Here is a 19,855-nt window from a genome sequence, read left to right as displayed (position 1 = left end):
TGTGAACACCATACCCTCTTTCTTATTGATGGCACCCAGCTGGAACCTGTGAGCCTGCTTCCACGACCCTATTGTGACCCACTGGAGCATACAGACTTCTGCCCACCTGCCTCAAGTGGCTGAAGAAAATGCTGCACAAGAAAGGACTAACTGTCTAGACAAAGATGCTCTCCATCCACATGCATCATTGTCATTTGCTCACACAATCGATTTTAATTAATTCAATTGTTCAACCACTCAAGACAATTTTCTCATCCCCATTAGGGCTAAAAGGTTAAGCTGAGGGGTCTAATTACAGAACTGTTTATGCTCTGTGGAGAAGAAAAATCTTTTCTTGTTTAGTCTTTCAAACCCCAACAGATAACATTTGCCTCTCTGCAGTTCAGCCATGCTTTTTTCTAAGGGTTGTGTGGAGGTGACTCGTGACTGTACAAAGTAAAGAGGTTCAGATGTGTTGTGGCCTCTTCCTTCATAGATGGAGAGGACCTAAAATAGTACATTGACACTGAAATATAAAATGTGACCTCAAAACTCCATCCCTAAGAGACTGGGGTACCAGACAAATTCTGAGTTTTTTGCCATAAAGTGAATGAATACAAGGACCTGAATCCAGCTGCTGTGAACATCTAAGTGAGCAGATGTTTCAGGTGAGCCAAGTGTCTAAGTGCCTGCTTGCATGTCGTTGTAGTGTAGGTTCAGAGCCTGCCCACACCTCACCAGAGGTGTCGAGATGATTGCAGGGTAGTTCCCATGCTGAAGTGGAGTAGATTTAAGCATCTGCTGTCCACGTTTTGCAGAAAAACCTTGTGGTCAATGCAGCCACTCAGAAAGAGGGAGACAGAAATGAAATTCTCATTGCAGTGAATCCATTTCTCTTGCCACTAGGAAGCATCCCTTAATCACCACTTTGCAGGTAGATGGTGGAGGGTAGACACTTCCACAACTCATTTTATTAAAGAAGAGAACAATGCAAGAGTTTGAGGCTGTAAGATTCTGGGGGATGATGGGATTGGCAAGAGGGACCTTGACTCTAACCTTGGCAGTATTAGTCAGAAACCCACTGATCACTTAAGCCCTCTTTACTTATATTAGATAATCCCAGAAAGTGTGTGGAAGCAATTTGGAGTAGACAGACCAGTGAGAAGACACAAGGGAGTATTGCAAAACTGTATCAGTGGAGATTTAGGTTAAAAATTAGGGGAAGATTTTTCACCCAGAGGATTGTTGGGCATGTGAACAGGCTCCCCAGGAAAGTAGTCATGGCTGAGTGCCCTGAGTTCAAGAAGTATTTGAACTATGCTCTCAGGAACATGAGTACCAGACTCATGTTAGTACCTGACTCATGTTAGTTCGTGAGTTGATTCAAGAATCGTGGTGTGATTCTTGGTGTGATTTTGTGCAGGGCCAGAAGATGGACTTTGATGATCCTTGTGTGTCCCTTCTGGCTCAGAAAGTTCTGAAAATGTTTGGTTTTACTGTACTCAAGGACCAGGTCTTTGTGTAACATCACTTGCAGCAAAGGAGCAAGTGATGTTTGGTCTTTTTGCTCTCATTTTTCACCCTGAAATAGATTTCAGTGGGGCTGATTTAAGATCTTTAGCTGTATTTCAGTTTTCTCTCAACTGCTCCCAGATTACTCACCATGTACTGGCTGCACTTATTCCATTACAGGAAACCAACATGTCAAGAAGCACTTATGTTCACTGCTGAGTTTATCATAGAATCATAAAATGATTTGTGTTGGAAGGGACCTTCCAAGGTTATCTAATTCCCGCCCCACTGTCATGGACAGGAATGTCTACCACTAAACCATGTTGCTCAAAGCCCCATCCAACCTGGCTTTGTATCTTGCTTCAAATTGGCATGATCCTGGAATGAGAGTGTGTTTGTAAATGGATAGGAAACAACTTGCAGTTGAGTTTCAGGAGAGAAGACCCTCTTCCCCCAAATCTGTTTATCTTGTTTTCCTACAATCCCACTATCCTACAGTCTGGAGGGACTTGCATCATAAATGATCCTCCTCAGTGGAGCACTGATGTCTACTAACAGACACTTTTCTCTAAGCCCTGATACCTCGTGATACTGGTCCCAAAATGATCTTTTTCAGTGGTTGGGAAGTTTCCCCAGGCATTTAGACTCCTGAGCATAGACCTGTGTGTCGGATCCCATTTTTCTCTTTGTTACTGTTTTATGGTTGATTTATGTTTGCCGGTTTTCTGTTTCTCCCGGCTGTTTTATGTTCGGAGATAGCTCAGGGATGCCACTTGCTCGGTTTCTCGGCTGTTTCAAAGACTTGGAAAGGCCCAGGGTGGCCTTGGACAGCCTGCGCTTCAAAGGACGAGGAGAGACTTCTGATCTTGCTTCGGTCTTGGTGTTTATTAATTGTTTATCTAAAAGATTTTCTTTCAGCCCGACAGAGGTCTGCACAGCAGTCAGCCATGGGCACACTCCCGAGCCTCCGGGGCGGTCACTTATCTTTATACCTAAAGTTACGTGTACAATATTTATGATTTTTCTCCAATACCTTCTACTCTTATTAACCGGTGCACTTCTAGTAAAGACCAATCCCAAAGTGCCACCATCACCACAGAAGATGGAGGCCAAGAAGAAGAAGAAGAAGGACAGGACACGCCCCAATTCCTCCATCTTACTTCTTTAGACCCCCCTGTACAGAAATCCTAAACCCTGTGTTCTACACCTTAATTAACTTATCCCTTCACCATTCACCCAGTGAAATCCTCCCAGTCCTCATACAGGTGTCATCTCCTGTGTAGGATCAAAGTCCTGTCACCAGACACTTCTGGCAACATTCCAGGACTCCTGAGCCCCCCAAGGGTGGTCTTGGTCGCTCTGCACCCTCATCCTGAGGTGCTGAGATCCCACACCTGTGCATTTTCACAGCAGCAAAGTGAAAGTTTGCTGCTGAAGGTGTTTTTTGGAGTAAAGTTAATCTCCAAACTCACTGGTTACTTAGGTATGGAGCTATGTGAAGAAGCTCTGCATGAGAACTGTGGACTGACTTGCCTCATTCTTGGCTTGTTGGTGTTCAAGGCATCTTGGGTTGTCCTCTGTCCTGGCTGGGGTTTGCAGCTTGCTTCACAAGAACCCTCTCCAAGGGCTCCAACTTGCCATCAGGTGGAAGAGACATGCCAACCACCGAAAACTGGAGTCATTTGATCCCCAAGACACTTTCCTCTGAGACAGGTCTGAGATGTGCCTGTCTCTTACATTCCCTGTGGTAAATGTGGAAGAATTGCCTTTTTTTTTGTCTGCTCTGTACTTTTGTGCTGCTCTGGGGCATTTTTTATTCCCTGACTTCTCTCCCGTGGTCTATATTCCTCCAATCTCAATAAATGCATAGAAAATAGTGAAGGTTAGTACTGTATTGATTTATACAATAATAATTGACCCTGGCCATCATCCCTCTTTTAGAGTCTGTCCTCACAAAAAGTCATTGTAAGCAAGTACCCCAAAGTGCCCAATTATATGTTACCTGGGAAAATGTCTTTGATCCTGAAGGGCAGTCTTGATATGTGCTTGATATGTGCATTTCCGAAGCATTTTTACTGTAGCACTAAACTTTTCTCTCCATACACGAGTCCTGCACACACTGACATTGTGCAGGAGGACCTCGTGTAAAGTAACTTCCCAATGCGAAAATAATTCCAGAAGTGCCTCATGGGCACAGGGCACCACCTCTCACAAGGATGCGTACAATCTCTTCTTGATTTCCCAGGTCCTTGCGATGTGTTTGCTTGCAGAAGGTCAGCGGCTGTACCTGCACTGGAGTCACAAGGTGGGGAGAGTCAGGGCTTTCTGGTAACTGTAATCTATGCTTTTAATTGAGTCTGTGGTGTTTCTTTGCATGACAAACCTCTTGGACTATGGGAGAGGAGGAAGAGAGGGAAGAGGTTAATCTTACGAGATTGAGATACCCATGAAATTGATATCTCCACCTGAGCTGGTTGCTCAAACTCCTTTTGCAGTCAGTGAAGGGAAATGAATCCTCTGAGGATGCAATTCATCCAGCTGGTCATAGGCCTCTAAATTAAGATGAGATGAATCACACTCAAAAAACCTTTTTTTCCCCCACTGACTCTAAACGGTGCCTGCAGTGACTCATTCAGGTGAAGATGTCTATATTTGACTCATTTACGTATGGTAACATGAAGGCAAAAGCAAAGTTTTCATGAGAAGCACTGCATGATTTTCTGGATCAGACCCCAGTGAAACAGTGAACAAAGTGTCTGCTCTCTCCACAGGAGAGAAAGGTGGCTTTTCCAAGGCATGTTGGTGCTTAATGTCTTTTGGTCTTTGGATGGTTCCCTGGGAATGTTAAAGATCAGGCTGGATGGCGCCCTGAGAAATCTGATCTAGGGTCCATGGCAGGAGGGCTGGAACTAGATGATCTTTAAAGTCTCTTCCAAATCAAACTTTCCTGTAATTCTTAATTCTATTCTAGGGTTTGGGAAATGCCTTTGGGAGTTTTGAAGACACAGGAACAAATAATCAGGGACTTGTTGCTGTAAAATTATGGGTTAGAATAATCTTCTTTAAGTAATTTTTGAGGCTATGTGAGGCGTTTAAAAATGCTTCTCTGTCCATGCAGTTTAGGGTAGGATGCAATGTGATTGCAAAGGCTGCAGGAGGAAGAAATAACTGAACATGTGGATGCTTGATCCTGTGCTTCTTCATTTAAGTAATGGAAACTGTGTGATCTTTACTATTTGAAAATGGATTCCAGAAGAACCAGAAAGTTGTAGAACAGTTTGTAAAAAACCAACCAAACAAAAATATTTTAAAAAGAATAATAATAAAAACCAGGATTTCTTGGGTGCAAAGGGATTAGGGATAGATTATTAAAGTAGTGATACATAGAAGATGCCCTGAAGAATGGTTAGGGCCTCAGTGCAATTACCTTTAGTTGTCAGCAGAAAGATGATATACCAAGAAAGGTCTGCCATTACCACAGTGCTGGTACCAAACGGAATAAGAAGCTGAAAAATTGACTAAAACACTGCCTCACCTTTTTGGTTAAAAAGTGAACCCTCATTTCCTAATTATGGGAGGGTTTGCCTGTTACAAGGCAGCTCATAGAACAACGAGGTTGTGTTATTGTCCCTTTTGGGTGGAATTTGTCACTTCTGAGTTTAGAAGTGACGAATTCCATCTGCAGGTTAGGAATTTAATGTAAGCTGATCACCTAGGCTCCATTTATATCAATAGAGAGAGAGGCATATTCCATCACAATGCAAGCAGGAATGGGTCGCCTCTGAAATTCCTCTTTCTCCACTGATTACAGAGAGAATCCTGAGAGCTGACTTAGTTGAGTACCCAACTCCTGGAATCAGTCCTCCCATACTGATAGCATTGTGGATTTGGTTTTAGACCTGTTGGATCCCTCTGTCTCTGAACTGGCACAGTCAGTCTTTTGCATACAAAACAATTTTTCCAGCTGCTTAAATTAGCCATGACTAGGATGGATGGCATACCCTATGCAGAAATACTGAAGCTGATTTTTGTCTTCTTTATGTCCCCCCAGATTGGTACTTTTCTCGTCCTGGGCTTCTCTATTGCATGCCTGTTTGCATTATCCATACTCTGGAGAGACCACCGGAAAACCGTCCGTCTGTCATTCCAGGTAAGGAGGGTGAGGAGGTCTGTTTGGAAGAGCAGCTTGTTTATAGGAGTATTTTGTGACAATTGGCAGAAGATACTCTGTATGGTGGATGTTTTTCATATGGTTTTTGTTAGCAAGGTACATTCTGAGAAAATTTTAAAATGACTTTACATTTCCTGTTGGGGGAAAGGAAGCTGAGGCCCAAGGCTGAGTTTCAAGCTATGTGATTTAACATGTCTCTGTTTGAAAAGATATAGAAAGTAAGAGCCCCCTTTTTTTTCCTCTCCCCAAAATTGTAGATGTACTGTTAAAATTCAGCTGTCCAGGACATGTAAATCAGACCCCTTAGGCTGCTAGGTTTGCTGGAGCAAGAGCTTTCTCCCTCATCCCTCATCCCAATCTGCTGGTACAGCACATTTTCAGATTTCTGTGACTCAGAAGAGCTTAATCTGAGGGACTGGGTTCTGGGGGAGCAGGTGGAGAACACTGGTGTCAGGTGGGACAAAATGCTGGATGCAGGAGGTCAGAGTTCATAGTTGCTGGTCTCCTCAACTCTCACCAGATTTGAAGGTGGAGGCAAGAGCTGTCCAGTGCTGTTCAGTGTCTGAGCATCCAGGTCCCCACTTGTATTGGGAAGGAGGAAGCATGTAGCCTTTGACTACACAGCTGCTTTGCAGGATCCAAACCACTCCACAGTTCTATGATTTTATGCTATTTGGGTCTGTTACCTCTCCCCTATGTGTCTTAGTGCCTGTGAAGGCTGGGAGAGCAATGCAAGAGGACTGGCAGAGGAATGGAAGATGTGGTGTTCGTAGGGAGTGGCACATTCCTGTTCTACAGTTCACTAACCACTGGGTTGTGCACTGGCAAAGGCAATGAGAAACCATCAGCTTCTCCTCCCCCTGACTGACACCAGGGGATGTGGATGAGGAGAAGGAGACACAAAAGCCTTTGACTTCCCCAAAGATGCTGTTTATTTCAGGCATCCATGCTCTTTGAGATGGTCTCCCATTGCTGTTCCCAAAGGACACAAACCTCTTGTAGATATTGTGCCATGTCCATTAGCCCAGCAAATCTATCTCAGGTATTCTGGACATCTCAGATGGCACCTCTGCTTGCGCAACTGATCCTGCTTCTGGTCAGCAGAAGTTGGTATTGGGTGTCCAGGGCAGACAGTGCCACGTGCAGTAACGTGTCCCAGTGACTGCTGCTTTCCTCAACCCTTCCAGCTTAGAGAATCAAGCATCAGGACTAAGAAATAGGAAAGGTTTGCATCTGGAGAGTTGGGTTTTTTCCCAGCACATACCTTAATCACTGTCAGTTCTAGCTGGAATATTTGCCACAGGGTGCTGATGAGCATGAGAAAACAATGGACTGGTTTCTAGTTCAAATTTTCCTAGTTTTAGGAAAAATGTTATACCAACAACTATTTAGATTCTGTATTTCTGCTTGGTTTACAACTCTTTTCACGCATTCATGCTAAGCATAGGAGTGATTCTTGTTTTATGATCTTCTTATTTAATCTTTAGGATTAAAGAAATCACATCTAATAACTATATCTGTCCATCAATATTATCTAATATCTACCTACAGTAGCTAGTAAATACCACAGCTAGTAAATACCACATTTTATCACTCAGGCTTGTTGACCTCAGTTTACTGATTTAACTGCAGCGTGGTGTGGTGTGGAGATAGCTATTGCCAGGATGGGATTGGACTGGAGTTGTTTATATTGGGTTAAACTGGAAGATGCTCACAGATTATGGCATATGAGTAGTGGCAGTCATGTCCTCATGGAGGAGGGCAGTTGTGTCTCCTTCAGCTGATGTAGGAGAAAGTAAAGAAGTGAGGAGCACTCCTTAGGCTTTGACACACTCCTTCCTGGCCTGGGCAGGGGCACATGTCTCTCCTCTGACTCCTGAGGTGTTTGGTGAATCCAGCACAGGTGAGGGAGAGTGGTTAACTGCTGGTATCTGCATCAGGAGCCCATCCAGGTATAAGAACTGTAGCTCTGATGGGGATTGTTTCCATCTGTCTCCACAGTTCATCCTTTGACTAAAATCCTTTTTTTTTCCTTGCCAGGTCACAGCTCCTTACCTCCATATAGGGGCAATTGCCATCATGGTCCTTCTTGCCTGGCCTGTGTCTTTTCATGCCATCAGAGCAGATAAGAAAGGTATGGCAGCTCTGGGTCTTGCTTACAGTGTGATAGAAGACATACACAAGCATGGGGAAAAGAGTCATGCAGGATCTCTTTCCTCCCACACCTGCACTCCAGCTGGAGGAGACTTTCAAATTCTGCATCTCTCAGAGAAATTAGTAGGGCTGGGGCTTGGGCTATGCACTGCCCTGCAGCTGTCCCAGTGTGTTTCTGGTTTGCATGTTACCTTGCAGTGTTTTGCCCTCTACTCAGGCAGTGATCTGTGTTGAGACAAGAGGAGACTAGCAGAAGCATCCATGTTCGGAGTCATGAGTGAAAATTTGTTTGGCCCTCTGCAGGAGAAAGCAGGCAGTGGCAGCTCCCTTGCTGATTTCTGCTTGCTGTGTACAGAAGGGATCTCCAGTTCAGTCAGACAAACCACTTCAGACTAGTGTATCTCAGGAGAGGCCAGCTGAGATAGGGAAAAGATCTTTTTGCTCAGTTCCTGGTGTTATCTCATGGGAAGTTCCTGCCCACCTCTAGAAAGAATGAGCAAATGTTGTAAGGATGAAGTCAGATGCCAGGAAAAACCGCAGAAAAACCTGACTGGGAGTGTCTGTTTTTCTCTTATTGTTTCTTATATAGTCAAAATTATCTACCTGACACCCATCTTCAGACACTGGTTTGCTATAACAATCACAGAGAGAATGGGCTGGTGAAAACAGTTTTTTTTTCTGGTCTGAGACTTTTCCTGTTGAATTGCAGCTAGAGAAGTTGGGAGAGGATACACAGGGACCCTAGACATTACATACCACCATGCCTGAGCTACTCCTAGCTTACTACATCATCATCCTAGTGTAAGCCCAAATTCCTTCAGAGCCACTGGCACAGAGGATGGTGGTACCCAATCAAGAAAGAGGTGTTGGTGCATAGGTGCTCATTACTCAGAAGAACTGTTTTGATCCCTGAGGAGAAGGACTCCTGGGGCACTTGGGCAATGTGTCAACAGATTCGGGAGAAGACCATGGATAATGAGTTAGCAAGTTTCTGAGGTGCAATATCCATGCTCTCAGGGTCTGTAGGATTATCTAGGTCACACACAGGTCCCTACCAACCATCTGAATGAACCAGGCAAGCATTCAAAGTAAGGAGATGCAACATAGTTGAAAGAGAGGTAGCCACTCTTCTTCACTGGGAATGAAACTTGAAAATGGTGCTTGTTCTCATCTGAGTAAGAAAAAATTAGCATTCTTCTGCTGAGGATTGTTTTTCTACATATGGAGGAGATTTTGTTGCATCATGTTTAAAGAAAAAAAGAAATAAAGCCATATCTTGCTGTCAGGCATAGTGAGATGTAATTAAAGCTTAAAACCTGCAGTCCTGACTTAGACAGTGTGCGTCCTTGCTTTGACCAATTTGTTTTCCTGGGTTGCATTGTTTGGAGAGAAAATGAAAATTAGGGGAAGAAGGAAAGGAAAAAAGGATGGGACAAAACCCAAAGCTACTTAGATGAAGGATTGGATTAAAAGTTAAGTGGCAAGGCAGACTCATACGTTACGATGTGGATTAACTCTAGCCTTCCTCCTTCAAATTCTTTCAGTTACTCAGATGATAATTGTTGGTCCATACCTGGCTATCCTTCTCTTTCTTTTCTTGATACCTCTGGGGATGTACTCTCCCTGCATCAGAGAGATGGGAACACTTGGACCAAAGCCAGCCCTCATTGGACACCGTGGAGCACCAATGGTAAGTCTAAAGAAGTTATGTTGTTTCTTCATCCTGTGTCTTGCTATTTTCTTCATCATCTTTTGTTGTTTCTTTTTTTTTTTATTTTCCATGAAATCTGTGGAAGGTGGGAAACATTTCTGGTCATTGCGACTGCATGCCAAAGGCATCACTGCATGGGCTGGCTTACAAGAAAAACAATGCTTCTGAGGGATAAGACCAGGTTGGAGGGAGCAACCTGGACTAGTGGAAGGTGTCTCTGTCCTGACAGGGGAATTGGAATAAGGTGATCTTCAAGGCCCCTTCCAACCCAAACCATTCTATGATTCTGTTATTCTTCTACACAATAGGTTTGGCTAAATTGAAAGAAAACAAACAGTAGACTTTAGCAACATAATGACGCTCCCTTAATAAAAACCAGAGATGTTACAAAGAGGCAGAAGATATTTGCAGAGTCCTCTAGAGTGTGCTTGAAAATTATCTGCTCATGTGCCTTTTTTTTCAGCTGGCACCAGAAAACACTGAGATGTCATTTCTGAAGACGATTGAGCATGGTGGGGATGGGCTTGAGACAGATGTTGCCATAAGGTGAGGGCAAAACATCACATCTCCCATAATATATGGTGGTTCTTCTAAGAGCTGGAGACATGCAGCTCCAGGCAGTTGGGTTTTACTGATGGCTGGGACAGGGTTCCTCAGCTGTCATGTGATGACAGGGGCTGTAGGGCATGGTTGTTCTCAGGAAGTCAATAAGCTGCAGCTTATTGATTTAACGTTCGTTATTTCTGCAGTGTGTTTTAAATGCTTGGCAGAGTATAAAAACAAGCCCCTAATCTAGCCTGACTTCCAGGTCACAGTGAGGGTTATATCAGGTCTACAAACCAACAGATCTTTAATTGCCTTTGGTGAACCCATCGCCATGAAATGCTAACATTCTGTGCAGGATCAGCTGTTCACAGCACTGAATGAGAAAAACACTAACATTTGGACATTCTACTGAACTAGACCTTTCTATAAAAGAAAATTTTGTGTTTCTATCACTATCCATTCAGAATTCAGTCCTCTGAAAACCACAGAAACACTTTGATGTCAGCAAAAAGAGATTTCAACCATAAGTTACAAACCATTTTTGAGGGAGTCGGCCGGCAAAAAGGTCACCTCCTTCACATTGCCCCTAGGGAAACTGAGACACAGACAAACATGACTTCTGTGAGGCCTCCTAGAAGTATTTAAGCTGGAAATAACCTGGTGTTGTGACCCTCAGCATTCCTCCACATTGCACATTCTGCAAAGATCTGCTATACTCTGCTGCATCACAGTGGCCCACGCTGCTTGTGCTGTGGCATTCACAGTGGCCCACCTGTTCTTCTGACCTGAGTCTACTCATGCTGTGAATGAACCTGCTCCCCAGGTGACCTGAACTCTTGCTCTCTGGCAGCTATGATGGGGTTCCTTTCCTCATGCATGATGACACCTTGAGAAGGACAACTAATGTCGCAGAGGTCTACCCTAATGACACTGGTAAAGCTGCTTCGTTCTTCTCCTGGGATGCCCTGCAGAAATTGAACGCTGGAATGTGGTTCCTTAAGGTAGGCATCATAAAGGGCTAGAAGCATTCAAGGTCAATTGGATTGGACTCCAGGCAACTTGATCCAGTTCAACACATCCCTGTTTATTCCAGGGGGCTTGGACTAGATGAGCTTTAAGGGTGTCTTCCAATGCAAACTTTTCTGTGATTTCATGACTCACCAACTGGATGTAAAAGAGACACCAGCTGTCTGTTATTTAACAGCATCAGTGTTAGAAGAGGAACTGCTAGTTGAGTTAAAACTCAAGTCGGTGTAAATCTGTCAGTTTGGGTCTCTTTTCTTTGTCCATTTTGCCTTCGGGCTAAGGAGACCTGTAACAATTGGCTGGTGGGTGTTCTTGTGTCACCTTATCGAGGCAGCAGCAGAGCTCATGGGCTGGGGGAAGAAGGAAAGAGCTACTTGTGCAATATGCTGTTTATAATATTCAGAGCTAACAAGGTGGGACAGAGAAGCACAGCAGAGCTAGCTTTGAACTATGCAATTTAGGTCCCAAAAGCAATATCCTCACTAAGGGAAGCTAAGCCTGGGTTAGCTTCCCCCACTTTTTATGTAGAAGAAATAAGCAAAATAAAATATCCCCACCTGTTGAGGACTCACATAAAACTTTTTCCCTCCTAGAGATACAGCTGACTCCCAGAGCAAACTACCTGATTGATTTGCTTTTTTTTTTTATATCTGTTTATTTCTAGAACAAACCATTTGTAGGGATGGGCTCCCTGTCAAAGGCAGATCAAAAGCAGGCAAAGAATCAGTCCATTTACACGCTAAGTAGTTTTTTGCGCCTCGCAGACAGTCACAATAAACTTGTGATATTTGATCTCTACCGCCCTCCAGAGAAACATCCTTACAGGAACTTGTGGCTCCGCAAAGTCCTGGACGTCATCCTCAAAGAGGCGAAGATTAAACGCCATCTGGTAGGGTGGCCTCACTCCATATCCCTTTTTCTTGCTCTCCTCATTGGGACTTTGGGGCATACTCTGCATGATTTCACCTGCATAAAATTGTCCTGTTGCATTTCACTTGATTTAAAAGCCATCATTTGGTTGTATTATATTCCTAATATTAGCTCCTCAGAAGGTTCACAGCAGTGTAATCCTTTAGCAGCACAGGAAGAAAGCTGATGTCTTTGCCCCTAAACAGCACCCCTTCATAAATATAATAATTGTCAGTCTATTCCCTGCTACCCATGCTTGTTTTATATATTGCATTAAAAATTCTGGCTTAAATTAAAATAAATTGCGAGTCTTTATTGCCTTCCTCCCCCTGGCAGTGGATGAATGCTAAACTCATGGGAATCAGGTTATGTACCCATTGATGTCTGGGGAGTTATGCTGATCTGTATCTGCTGAAAATCTTTTCTTCCATGCTGGAAGAATGGTAGAAGAGAATATTTTCAGTTGTCTTTTCCATAAACCAAAGCTGTGTTTTCATTCATTTTCAACACTGCATCTTTTGTTGGGCTGTGTGAAACGTGCTCGCTGATTTCCAGTGGATAAGCAAGGAACAGTGGATACTTATTTCATGATGAAAGTGACTTGCAAGTTCTAACCTTACATCTGAATATTATTTGATCATTGGGAGAAACACTGGGAGAAAACTTGACAGGCTGGGTTAAGTCCCTCAAGATGTTATCTTTCCTGGGCTTGTACGAACAGCGGGGCATATGAGGGGCACAAATTCTTCTGCTGAGAATTCACTGGTTCCTCTTGCTGCCTGCAGGTCCTGTGGCTGCATAACAGCGTGAGGTCCTTTGTTCAATCTGTTGCTCCAGGGTTTCAGCACACGATGGGCAGAAAGGCACCAATAGAAGACCTATTAAAGCACAATATTGTCAAACTCAATCTGGTCTACACTGACATGTCCAGTGAAGATATCCGGTAGGTTTCAGCCCCAAGTACAATCTTTGGGGTGCACTGGACTATGTTTGCCTCACTCATGGGGCAATGTCTCCCTCCAGTGACCAGTTCCAGATACTATAATATTTTGGGAATAGGTCATTCAGGTCAAGTAGCCATCCCTGATGTACTTTAGGGGTGACAGGCTGCAGTTCACTCCTACTGTTGATTAAGAGGTGGCACATGTAATTAAATCCGGCTGTCCTCAATTCCATACTGATCAGGATCTGAGGATCTTCTGCTAAGAACAACACAGCTGTATCCCAATTTCTTGTATTTTTATTTGTGCCATCTCCAGTCTCACCAGCACCGAATCAAGGAGAATGGACAATTATTTAACCTCCCATGGCTCTTCCACAAACACCAGTGGGAGGGTATAATGCTATGGTGAGAGTCACCCTCTGGTAGCTGGTGTTTTGGAGACATCATTTTTTGTCTGTTACTATCAGTACTCTGTTGCATGTGACACACTGAAAATGCCATTTCTATGATTAAAGGCTCCACATTAATTGCAGGACTTCTCAAAATGCTACTTTCACATGGCAAAATAACACAACAAACCACCAAAAAACCCCAGCTTTATCTGTCCAGCTCTCCTTTTGTAAATATGATTTTTTGCCCTTTTCAATGCACAAAACCATTGAAGTCTAGTTGAAATGAAAAAGAAATTAAAAACTTTAGTCCTTTGGGCAAGAGTAATGTTTTCTCAATTATAATTGTCACAAGATGTAAAATCATAGAATCCCAGAACAGTTTGGATTGTAAGGGACCAGCTAGTTACTGGTCACCAGCTTTCACCACCAGCTAGTTCCAACCTCCCTGCCATGGGCAGGAAAGCTCCCACTTCACCTGGTTTCTCAGAGCCCCATAGCCTGGCCTTGAAACCTCCAGAGATTGGGAGTCCACAACCTCTCTGGGCAGTCTGTACCAGTGTCTCAACCACCCTCACAGTTAAGAATTTTTTCCTAAGATCTGATCTAAACCTTCCTCCCTTCAGTTTAAGGCCATGCCCCCTTATCCTGTCACTCAGTGTCCTTCTAAAATGTCCCTTTCCAGCTCTTTTGTAACCCATCTCAGTACTGGAAGGTGCTCTAAGGTCTCCTCAGAGCCTTCTTTCCTCCAGGCTGAAAGGCTATAAAAAATCATTAGCAGATTCATTTGGGTAAACCTTGGATAGTTCCTAGGTAGATTTATAAATGCTGATATTTATGATACATTACTTTACCTTTATACAAGGAATGACTTGTATAATGAATGAACTTACTTCATATTAAGTTTCAATAGCTTATAATAACTTGAGAAATGATCAATAGCTTATAATAACTTGAGAAATGATGTGTTGATGGAGCAATTATAACAAACTTGGGTGGCCAGCTTCGAAGATTAGCTCAGCTGGTCTAACCAACTCAGGTGCTCTAACCAACACCAACATTGTGGGTTCAATCCCTGCCTGAGCCATTAACTGAAGAGTTGGACTCTGTGGCCTTCTGTGTCCCTTCCAAGTCTGGTGATTCTGTGGTGGTTTGGAGCACACTGTGGGAAGATTATGAAATAACATTAATGGTTTAGATTTAAAAGATCTCTAAGACCATCAAGGCCAACTATTATCCCAACACTGCCTAACCCACAAGTAAACCATGTCCCCAAGTGCCACAACCACATGTTTTAAGTACCTCCAGAGATGATGATTTCAGCACTTCCCTGGGCAGCTGATTTCAAAGCTTGATAACCCTTGTCATGAAGAATTTTTTTCCTAATATCCAATCTACAACTTCCCTGGTGAAGTTTGTGTCCATTTCTTCTTGTTCTATTGCTTGAAGATCTTCCATGAAGAAAGAATGGTAGAACAGAATATTTTGGTTGCATTTTGAAGGAAGAGACTGGCCCCCACCTAGCCACAGCCTCCTTTATAAAAGCATTGTTACATTGATTCATGTGCCAGAAGGATTAGAAAGGTTTTGACCTTTTGGGTGTTTTATCTGAATTTGTTTCCAGCTGTTCAGCTATTCTGTATTGACCAATTGTTAATGATTAATTATTGGCTGGTTGGCTTTCCTTTATGTTCCTTATGTAGGTCCTAAAGTAAGCACTCCCTACAGAAGATTACAACCATTTCCCATGATCTTCCCGAATCTCCTTGAGTAAGCCTGAAGGAAGTGCTAATCTCCTTGCTCAATGAAGGTTGTTGCCTTTTGGTCTTTTAAAGGAAATATGCTGCGGCAAACATCACCACCAACTTCTATGTGGTCAACGAGCCATGGCTCTATTCCCTGGCATGGTGCTCTGGGGCACACTCTGTGACCACCAATGCCGTCCACTTGCTGAAGGATCTCAGCCAGCCACTCTTCCTCATGGTAAGGGGAAGTTTTCTCTGTCTGAGGGGTGGGAAATAAGGTTGGCATGTTCATGATTACCTTTGGAGACGATGGGCCAGTTCACACATGGATAAAGCATCCTTTAAGGGTCCTTTGCATAAGAAGGACCTGAGTTGAAACCTGGCTTACCCGGAACCTCAAAGCCACTGCAGGTATTACCACACCCTTCTCTTCTCCTGGCTCAGGATGAAGCACCCCACTTGTTTGGGTTATCACCTTAGGCCTTGAGATAAGGGGAAAAAAAGTCATATTGAGACTTGTGCAGGAAGAAAGAAAGGGCTTTGGGGCACATGGTGATGCATGAGGATTTCCATTTCTGAGCTTTTGAAGCACCTTACTGATGCCAGAAGTTACTCTTTTTCCAGAGGGTCCCACTGCCCTTGTCAAACTTGGTCCTCTTCTGCAAGTCCAAGAGAAACAGCACAGAAATAAGCCTTCCTTCCGGGAGGAATTTTCACATAATTTCTCTATTTGTTGTTCTGCCTTGGACAACCTGTAAGGCCAAGAAGCACCTTTAAGTCTCTAAGGGCTTTAAATAGTCAGTTTCACAGTCTTGAATTAGATTTTACAATGCTCCCCTCCAGAGAAGTGCAGTGTTTCAGTCCGTTCTAAGTTTGGGTGGAGGTCCTGGGTAAGAATGAATCTTCAGATGCACTTAAAGAGGGAGCCACCCCAGGCTCTCTGTGGTGTTCAGTAAAGGGCAATTTTGCCAGAGAAAATGAGATGCCACCAGTTGATGTTATATTTGGGGTGAAGCTGAGAAGTGCAAGACCTGCCTTACAACAAGAGGTCTCTGTGGCATTCACAAATCTTCTTGGCTACACGACAGACCTGCTTGTATGAAGGAGAATGATTTGGCACCAACATCCACTGCTGAGCGGCCACCAAGCGCTTTAAACACCCAAGGGATGTTACAGCAGATGCAAACCAGGCAGCTGAACAGCCATATTCAATCAGGAAGAAAGACCTTGAGTAATGTTTTTTGCAGACCTCGTGGTCCTTAGTGGTGGACACAACCTCTGTTGTTTTCTTCCAGACTCCACAGCAGTACAGCATCATGTGGATCCTGACAGATACGATCTCTGCATTCCTCATCACACTCATCTTTTTCCTGCAGTGGTAACTACCAAGTTGTTAATGGCCTGTTAAAAGATCCTAACCTGATCTTTTGCTCCAGGTGGAGGGAAGGAGGAATGCTTTCAGGTGACCTGAAAGGTTAAAACTACACTTGAAAACACTTCCTTTCCTTTCCTTTCCTTTCCTTTCCTTTCCTTTCCTTTCCTTTCCTTTCCTTTCCTTTCCTTTCCTTTCCTTTCCTTTCCTTTCCTTTCCTTTCCTTTCCTTTCCTTCCCTTCCCTTCCCTTCCCTTCCCTTCCCTTCCCTTCCCTTCCCTTCCCTTCCCTTCCCTTCCCTTCCCTTCCCTTCCCTTCCCTTCCCTTCCCTTCCCTTCCCTTCCCTTCCCTTCCCTTCCCTTCCCTTCCCTTCCCTTCCCTTCCCTTCCCTTCCCTTCCCTTCCCTTCCCTTCCCTTCCCTTCCCTTCCCTTCCCTTCCCATCCCTGTATGGAAAGGGAAGAAAGACCCAAAAGTCCCCCAAAACTTCTCTGTTTCTCCTGCTTGCTCTCATTTTTTCTTTCCATTTTGGCAACTTAGACATTGTTTGCCCTCAGGATTCAGTGGAGAACTGGTAGATTTATAGTAGCAACATAAACCAATTATGAAAGCTGCTGGGCTGAGAAAGGAACTGATTTTTCTCTTATTAGTATTTGACAGTGTTTCATTGGACTGATTTGTTGGGACAGCTCTCAATGTTAAAATTTGAGGCATCCCATGTCTTTCTGCACATGCCAGAGCCCACAGGAATTCCATCCTCCCAGGGAAAAATGTCTGACTCTCTCACAGAAGCCACATTTTGTTTCCTTCCACTCTGTCAAAGATTATTGGGAAATCTGGAGTTCATGGAGTGGGCTTACCCCAGCTGGTCATGTTTGGTTGCTGGATGTTCTGCTCTGCCACAGTTGTATGAGGAATGTGCCTGTGCTCTCATCCCAGCAGTGCCCAAGGAAAGCAGGATGTGCTGGGCTCAGCTCTTCAGGCGGCTGGCTGCAGATGGGTGGGTGGGAGGATCAGAGCAGCCAGCCCAGGGGAGCTTTTTGCAGGGTGCTGGCAGTACAGTGATGCTGCTGGTGGCAACAAGCAGAAGTTTGGGAAGGCCCTGAACGAGCACTCTGGGCTGCTGTTAACTGTGACTTGCTGTGGCATAGGAAAAGGTTGGAGTGCTAGTATTGCTCTGAGATGGTGAAAAAATTAATTAGTAGCAGTTTGGCAGTGATGAGCTAGCAGCTGTATGGGCATTTTTGCTGGGCATCCAGGTTTTTCCCAAGGCAAGGTGGTTCCTTCCTTTCCTTCCCCTCTTACCCTGCTCTGCTCTCCTCAGGTCCTGCTTTCCCCTTGTTTTCAAGGCTACAGGTTTCAGGCTGGTACACAATCACCCCTGTAAAGCATCACCACCACCATCAGACCTTCCCATGTCCAACTTCTCCAGGATCATGTTGATGTTTTTTGCATCCCCAGCCCTCCTGGGACCAAAGGGCCATTAGCAGTGACTCAGTGCTCTGTGTGGTCTTGTCAGGTTTACGAACACACCAAAATCACAGTTTTAAAATTTCTCTGTCTGCTTTAGAACCAGTGTTTGTAAACATTTTGGGGGTTTTGGAGCTCTTAAATCTTGCTTAGAAAACAGGGCTTAATCAGAAAGTTGCCTTTAAAATGCTGCTGCACACATGAAGTGTGGGTGCTTAGACACCAGTCATGCACTTGAGTCCTTTCTCAGTAAGAACCTGAGAAAATCCCAAAATACCTGCCCTCACAAAGTAGGAAAAAGCTGTCCAAGGCAGCAGGGGGCTGTGAGGAACACCACAGCAGGCAGTAGCCTGACCCAGGTGCTTTGTCCCATGCAGGTGGCGAGGGAAGAATTTCTCCTGCTGTCCTGCCGAGGACAGTAACTCGATGATAGAGAATGGTGGCTCCTACAACAAATTCAAGACAGGTGAGCAGGGCAAGGAGAGCAGCTGCATCCTGCTCAGGGTGGTCTCTGTGGGAGTACTGAGATCCTGATGGGTGGGTTGGTGACAGGTGTCCATACTTTAAGTATGGAAGTGTCCATACTTAAGTAAGGAAGGTTATGAGGAAGGATGCAGTCTGGGTTATCTCAGCCCCAGATCCCATAGCAGCTCAATCCAATTGGGCCTGCTTCAAGCAGAGGCTGGAGCAGACACCTCCAGATGTCCCGTCCAATACTCATTACTCTGCAATGCTGTGAAAAGAGACTCTGGAGGCACTGAGAACTCTTGGTTCTGCCAGGCAGGGTGGGATTGGCTAAGGACCCTCCCACACACCACATTGCTGCACCCATGGAGCTATCAGCTAACATCCAGACAAAATGACCCAGCCTGGGCTGCATGCATTTTCAAACAGGTTCTGTTTGCTCACAGTGGCTGTCAGAACAGATGCAGATATTTGGTAGCTCACTGTGTGCCTCCTTTTCCAGAGCTCAGCAACATGCCTCCCGTCCTGGCCTGACGTGGGCAGAGAGGGGACACGGACCTGCCATCTCCATGAGAGCTGGTGGGGGCTCAGATCTACCTGGTGAGGAGGAGCCATTTGCCTTCATGGCCCTGCTGGAGATGAGCACCAACCTTCCTCTCCTACAGCTTTTCTCACATTCCCATGCCTGTCAGGGATCCTTGGGGTGCAGGAGAGCGCAGATGGAGTTGCAGCCATGAAGATCTGTGCGTTATGGTGAGATGCAGCAACCACAGGGGAGGCACCATTTACCCGAGACCACTGGCATCCCACAGGGCAATCATTCCTGCTGTGCGTAAGCCCTGTTTCCACACATGCTGCAAAGATCTGAGCATCCTCCAGACCTCCTCGTTCTCAGGTGCCCAGATTTCTCATATCAGACCAGCCTCTTCTCCACACACTACCTCCCATCCTCCCCCCTTGCAGGTGTCCTCCATCTCCAAGAGCACACTGTCCCCACCACGATGGTCAGGTGCTGCTGGCTGGCTCATTACAATCGGCATCTTTCTGTAACAGAGGCAGGGGCAACTCTGGTTTTCCTTTTCCCACTCTTGCCCTGCCACAGAGCCTAACAGGACAATCTCCTCCCCTTGTCTATGGGCAAGGACATGTGGGGGCTGAAGGACTTTTCCATGTCTTGGCCATGTAGCTACTGGGACTATGACCTGTAAGAACCACTTTTCTTCAGAAGGATGGAGCTGTGTGTGAATTGGTTCCACCAAGTGTTTGCTTTTCCCTTGGGAAGGTCTGCACACCTGTACTACAGCCTGGGATTTATTCCAATTTTCATTTCTCCCAGTGGCTGCTGGCACACAGTGGCTGCTCTGTAAGGGAGATGTAAACATCTCTCAGGTTTAAGCCATATCTTTCTACTTGAAGAGATAATAAGAATATGTTTTTTGTAAATTGCAAGTGATGTTTTAAATACA

General features: G+C 44.7%; 1 protein-coding gene across 1 annotated transcript in view; it reads left to right on the top strand.

The window, feature by feature from the left end:
* GDPD4 (glycerophosphodiester phosphodiesterase domain containing 4) overlaps nucleotides 1-19,803 on the top strand; it is a 39,642-nt gene extending 19,839 nt beyond the window's left edge. Inside the window, exons 5-16 of the mRNA XM_063150441.1 lie at nucleotides 3,737-3,796; nucleotides 5,543-5,641; nucleotides 7,703-7,796; nucleotides 9,361-9,506; nucleotides 9,991-10,073; nucleotides 10,924-11,074; nucleotides 11,764-11,988; nucleotides 12,794-12,951; nucleotides 15,176-15,323; nucleotides 16,381-16,463; nucleotides 18,302-18,390; nucleotides 18,892-19,803. Of these exons, the coding sequence (XP_063006511.1) occupies nucleotides 3,737-3,796; nucleotides 5,543-5,641; nucleotides 7,703-7,796; nucleotides 9,361-9,506; nucleotides 9,991-10,073; nucleotides 10,924-11,074; nucleotides 11,764-11,988; nucleotides 12,794-12,951; nucleotides 15,176-15,323; nucleotides 16,381-16,463; nucleotides 18,302-18,390; nucleotides 18,892-18,923 (1,368 nt within the window). The 3' untranslated portion in view covers nucleotides 18,924-19,803. The remainder of the gene's footprint in view (nucleotides 1-3,736; nucleotides 3,797-5,542; nucleotides 5,642-7,702; nucleotides 7,797-9,360; nucleotides 9,507-9,990; nucleotides 10,074-10,923; nucleotides 11,075-11,763; nucleotides 11,989-12,793; nucleotides 12,952-15,175; nucleotides 15,324-16,380; nucleotides 16,464-18,301; nucleotides 18,391-18,891) is intronic.
* Nucleotides 19,804-19,855: the final 52 nt, after the last annotated feature.

This window comes from Melospiza melodia, chromosome 2 (assembly GCF_035770615.1).
Source record: "Melospiza melodia melodia isolate bMelMel2 chromosome 2, bMelMel2.pri, whole genome shotgun sequence".
In the NCBI taxonomy this organism is placed as follows: Eukaryota; Metazoa; Chordata; class Aves; order Passeriformes; family Passerellidae; genus Melospiza; species Melospiza melodia.
Note: the sequence above shows the minus strand (reverse complement) of the source record. Positions and strands in the feature narration are given on the sequence as shown.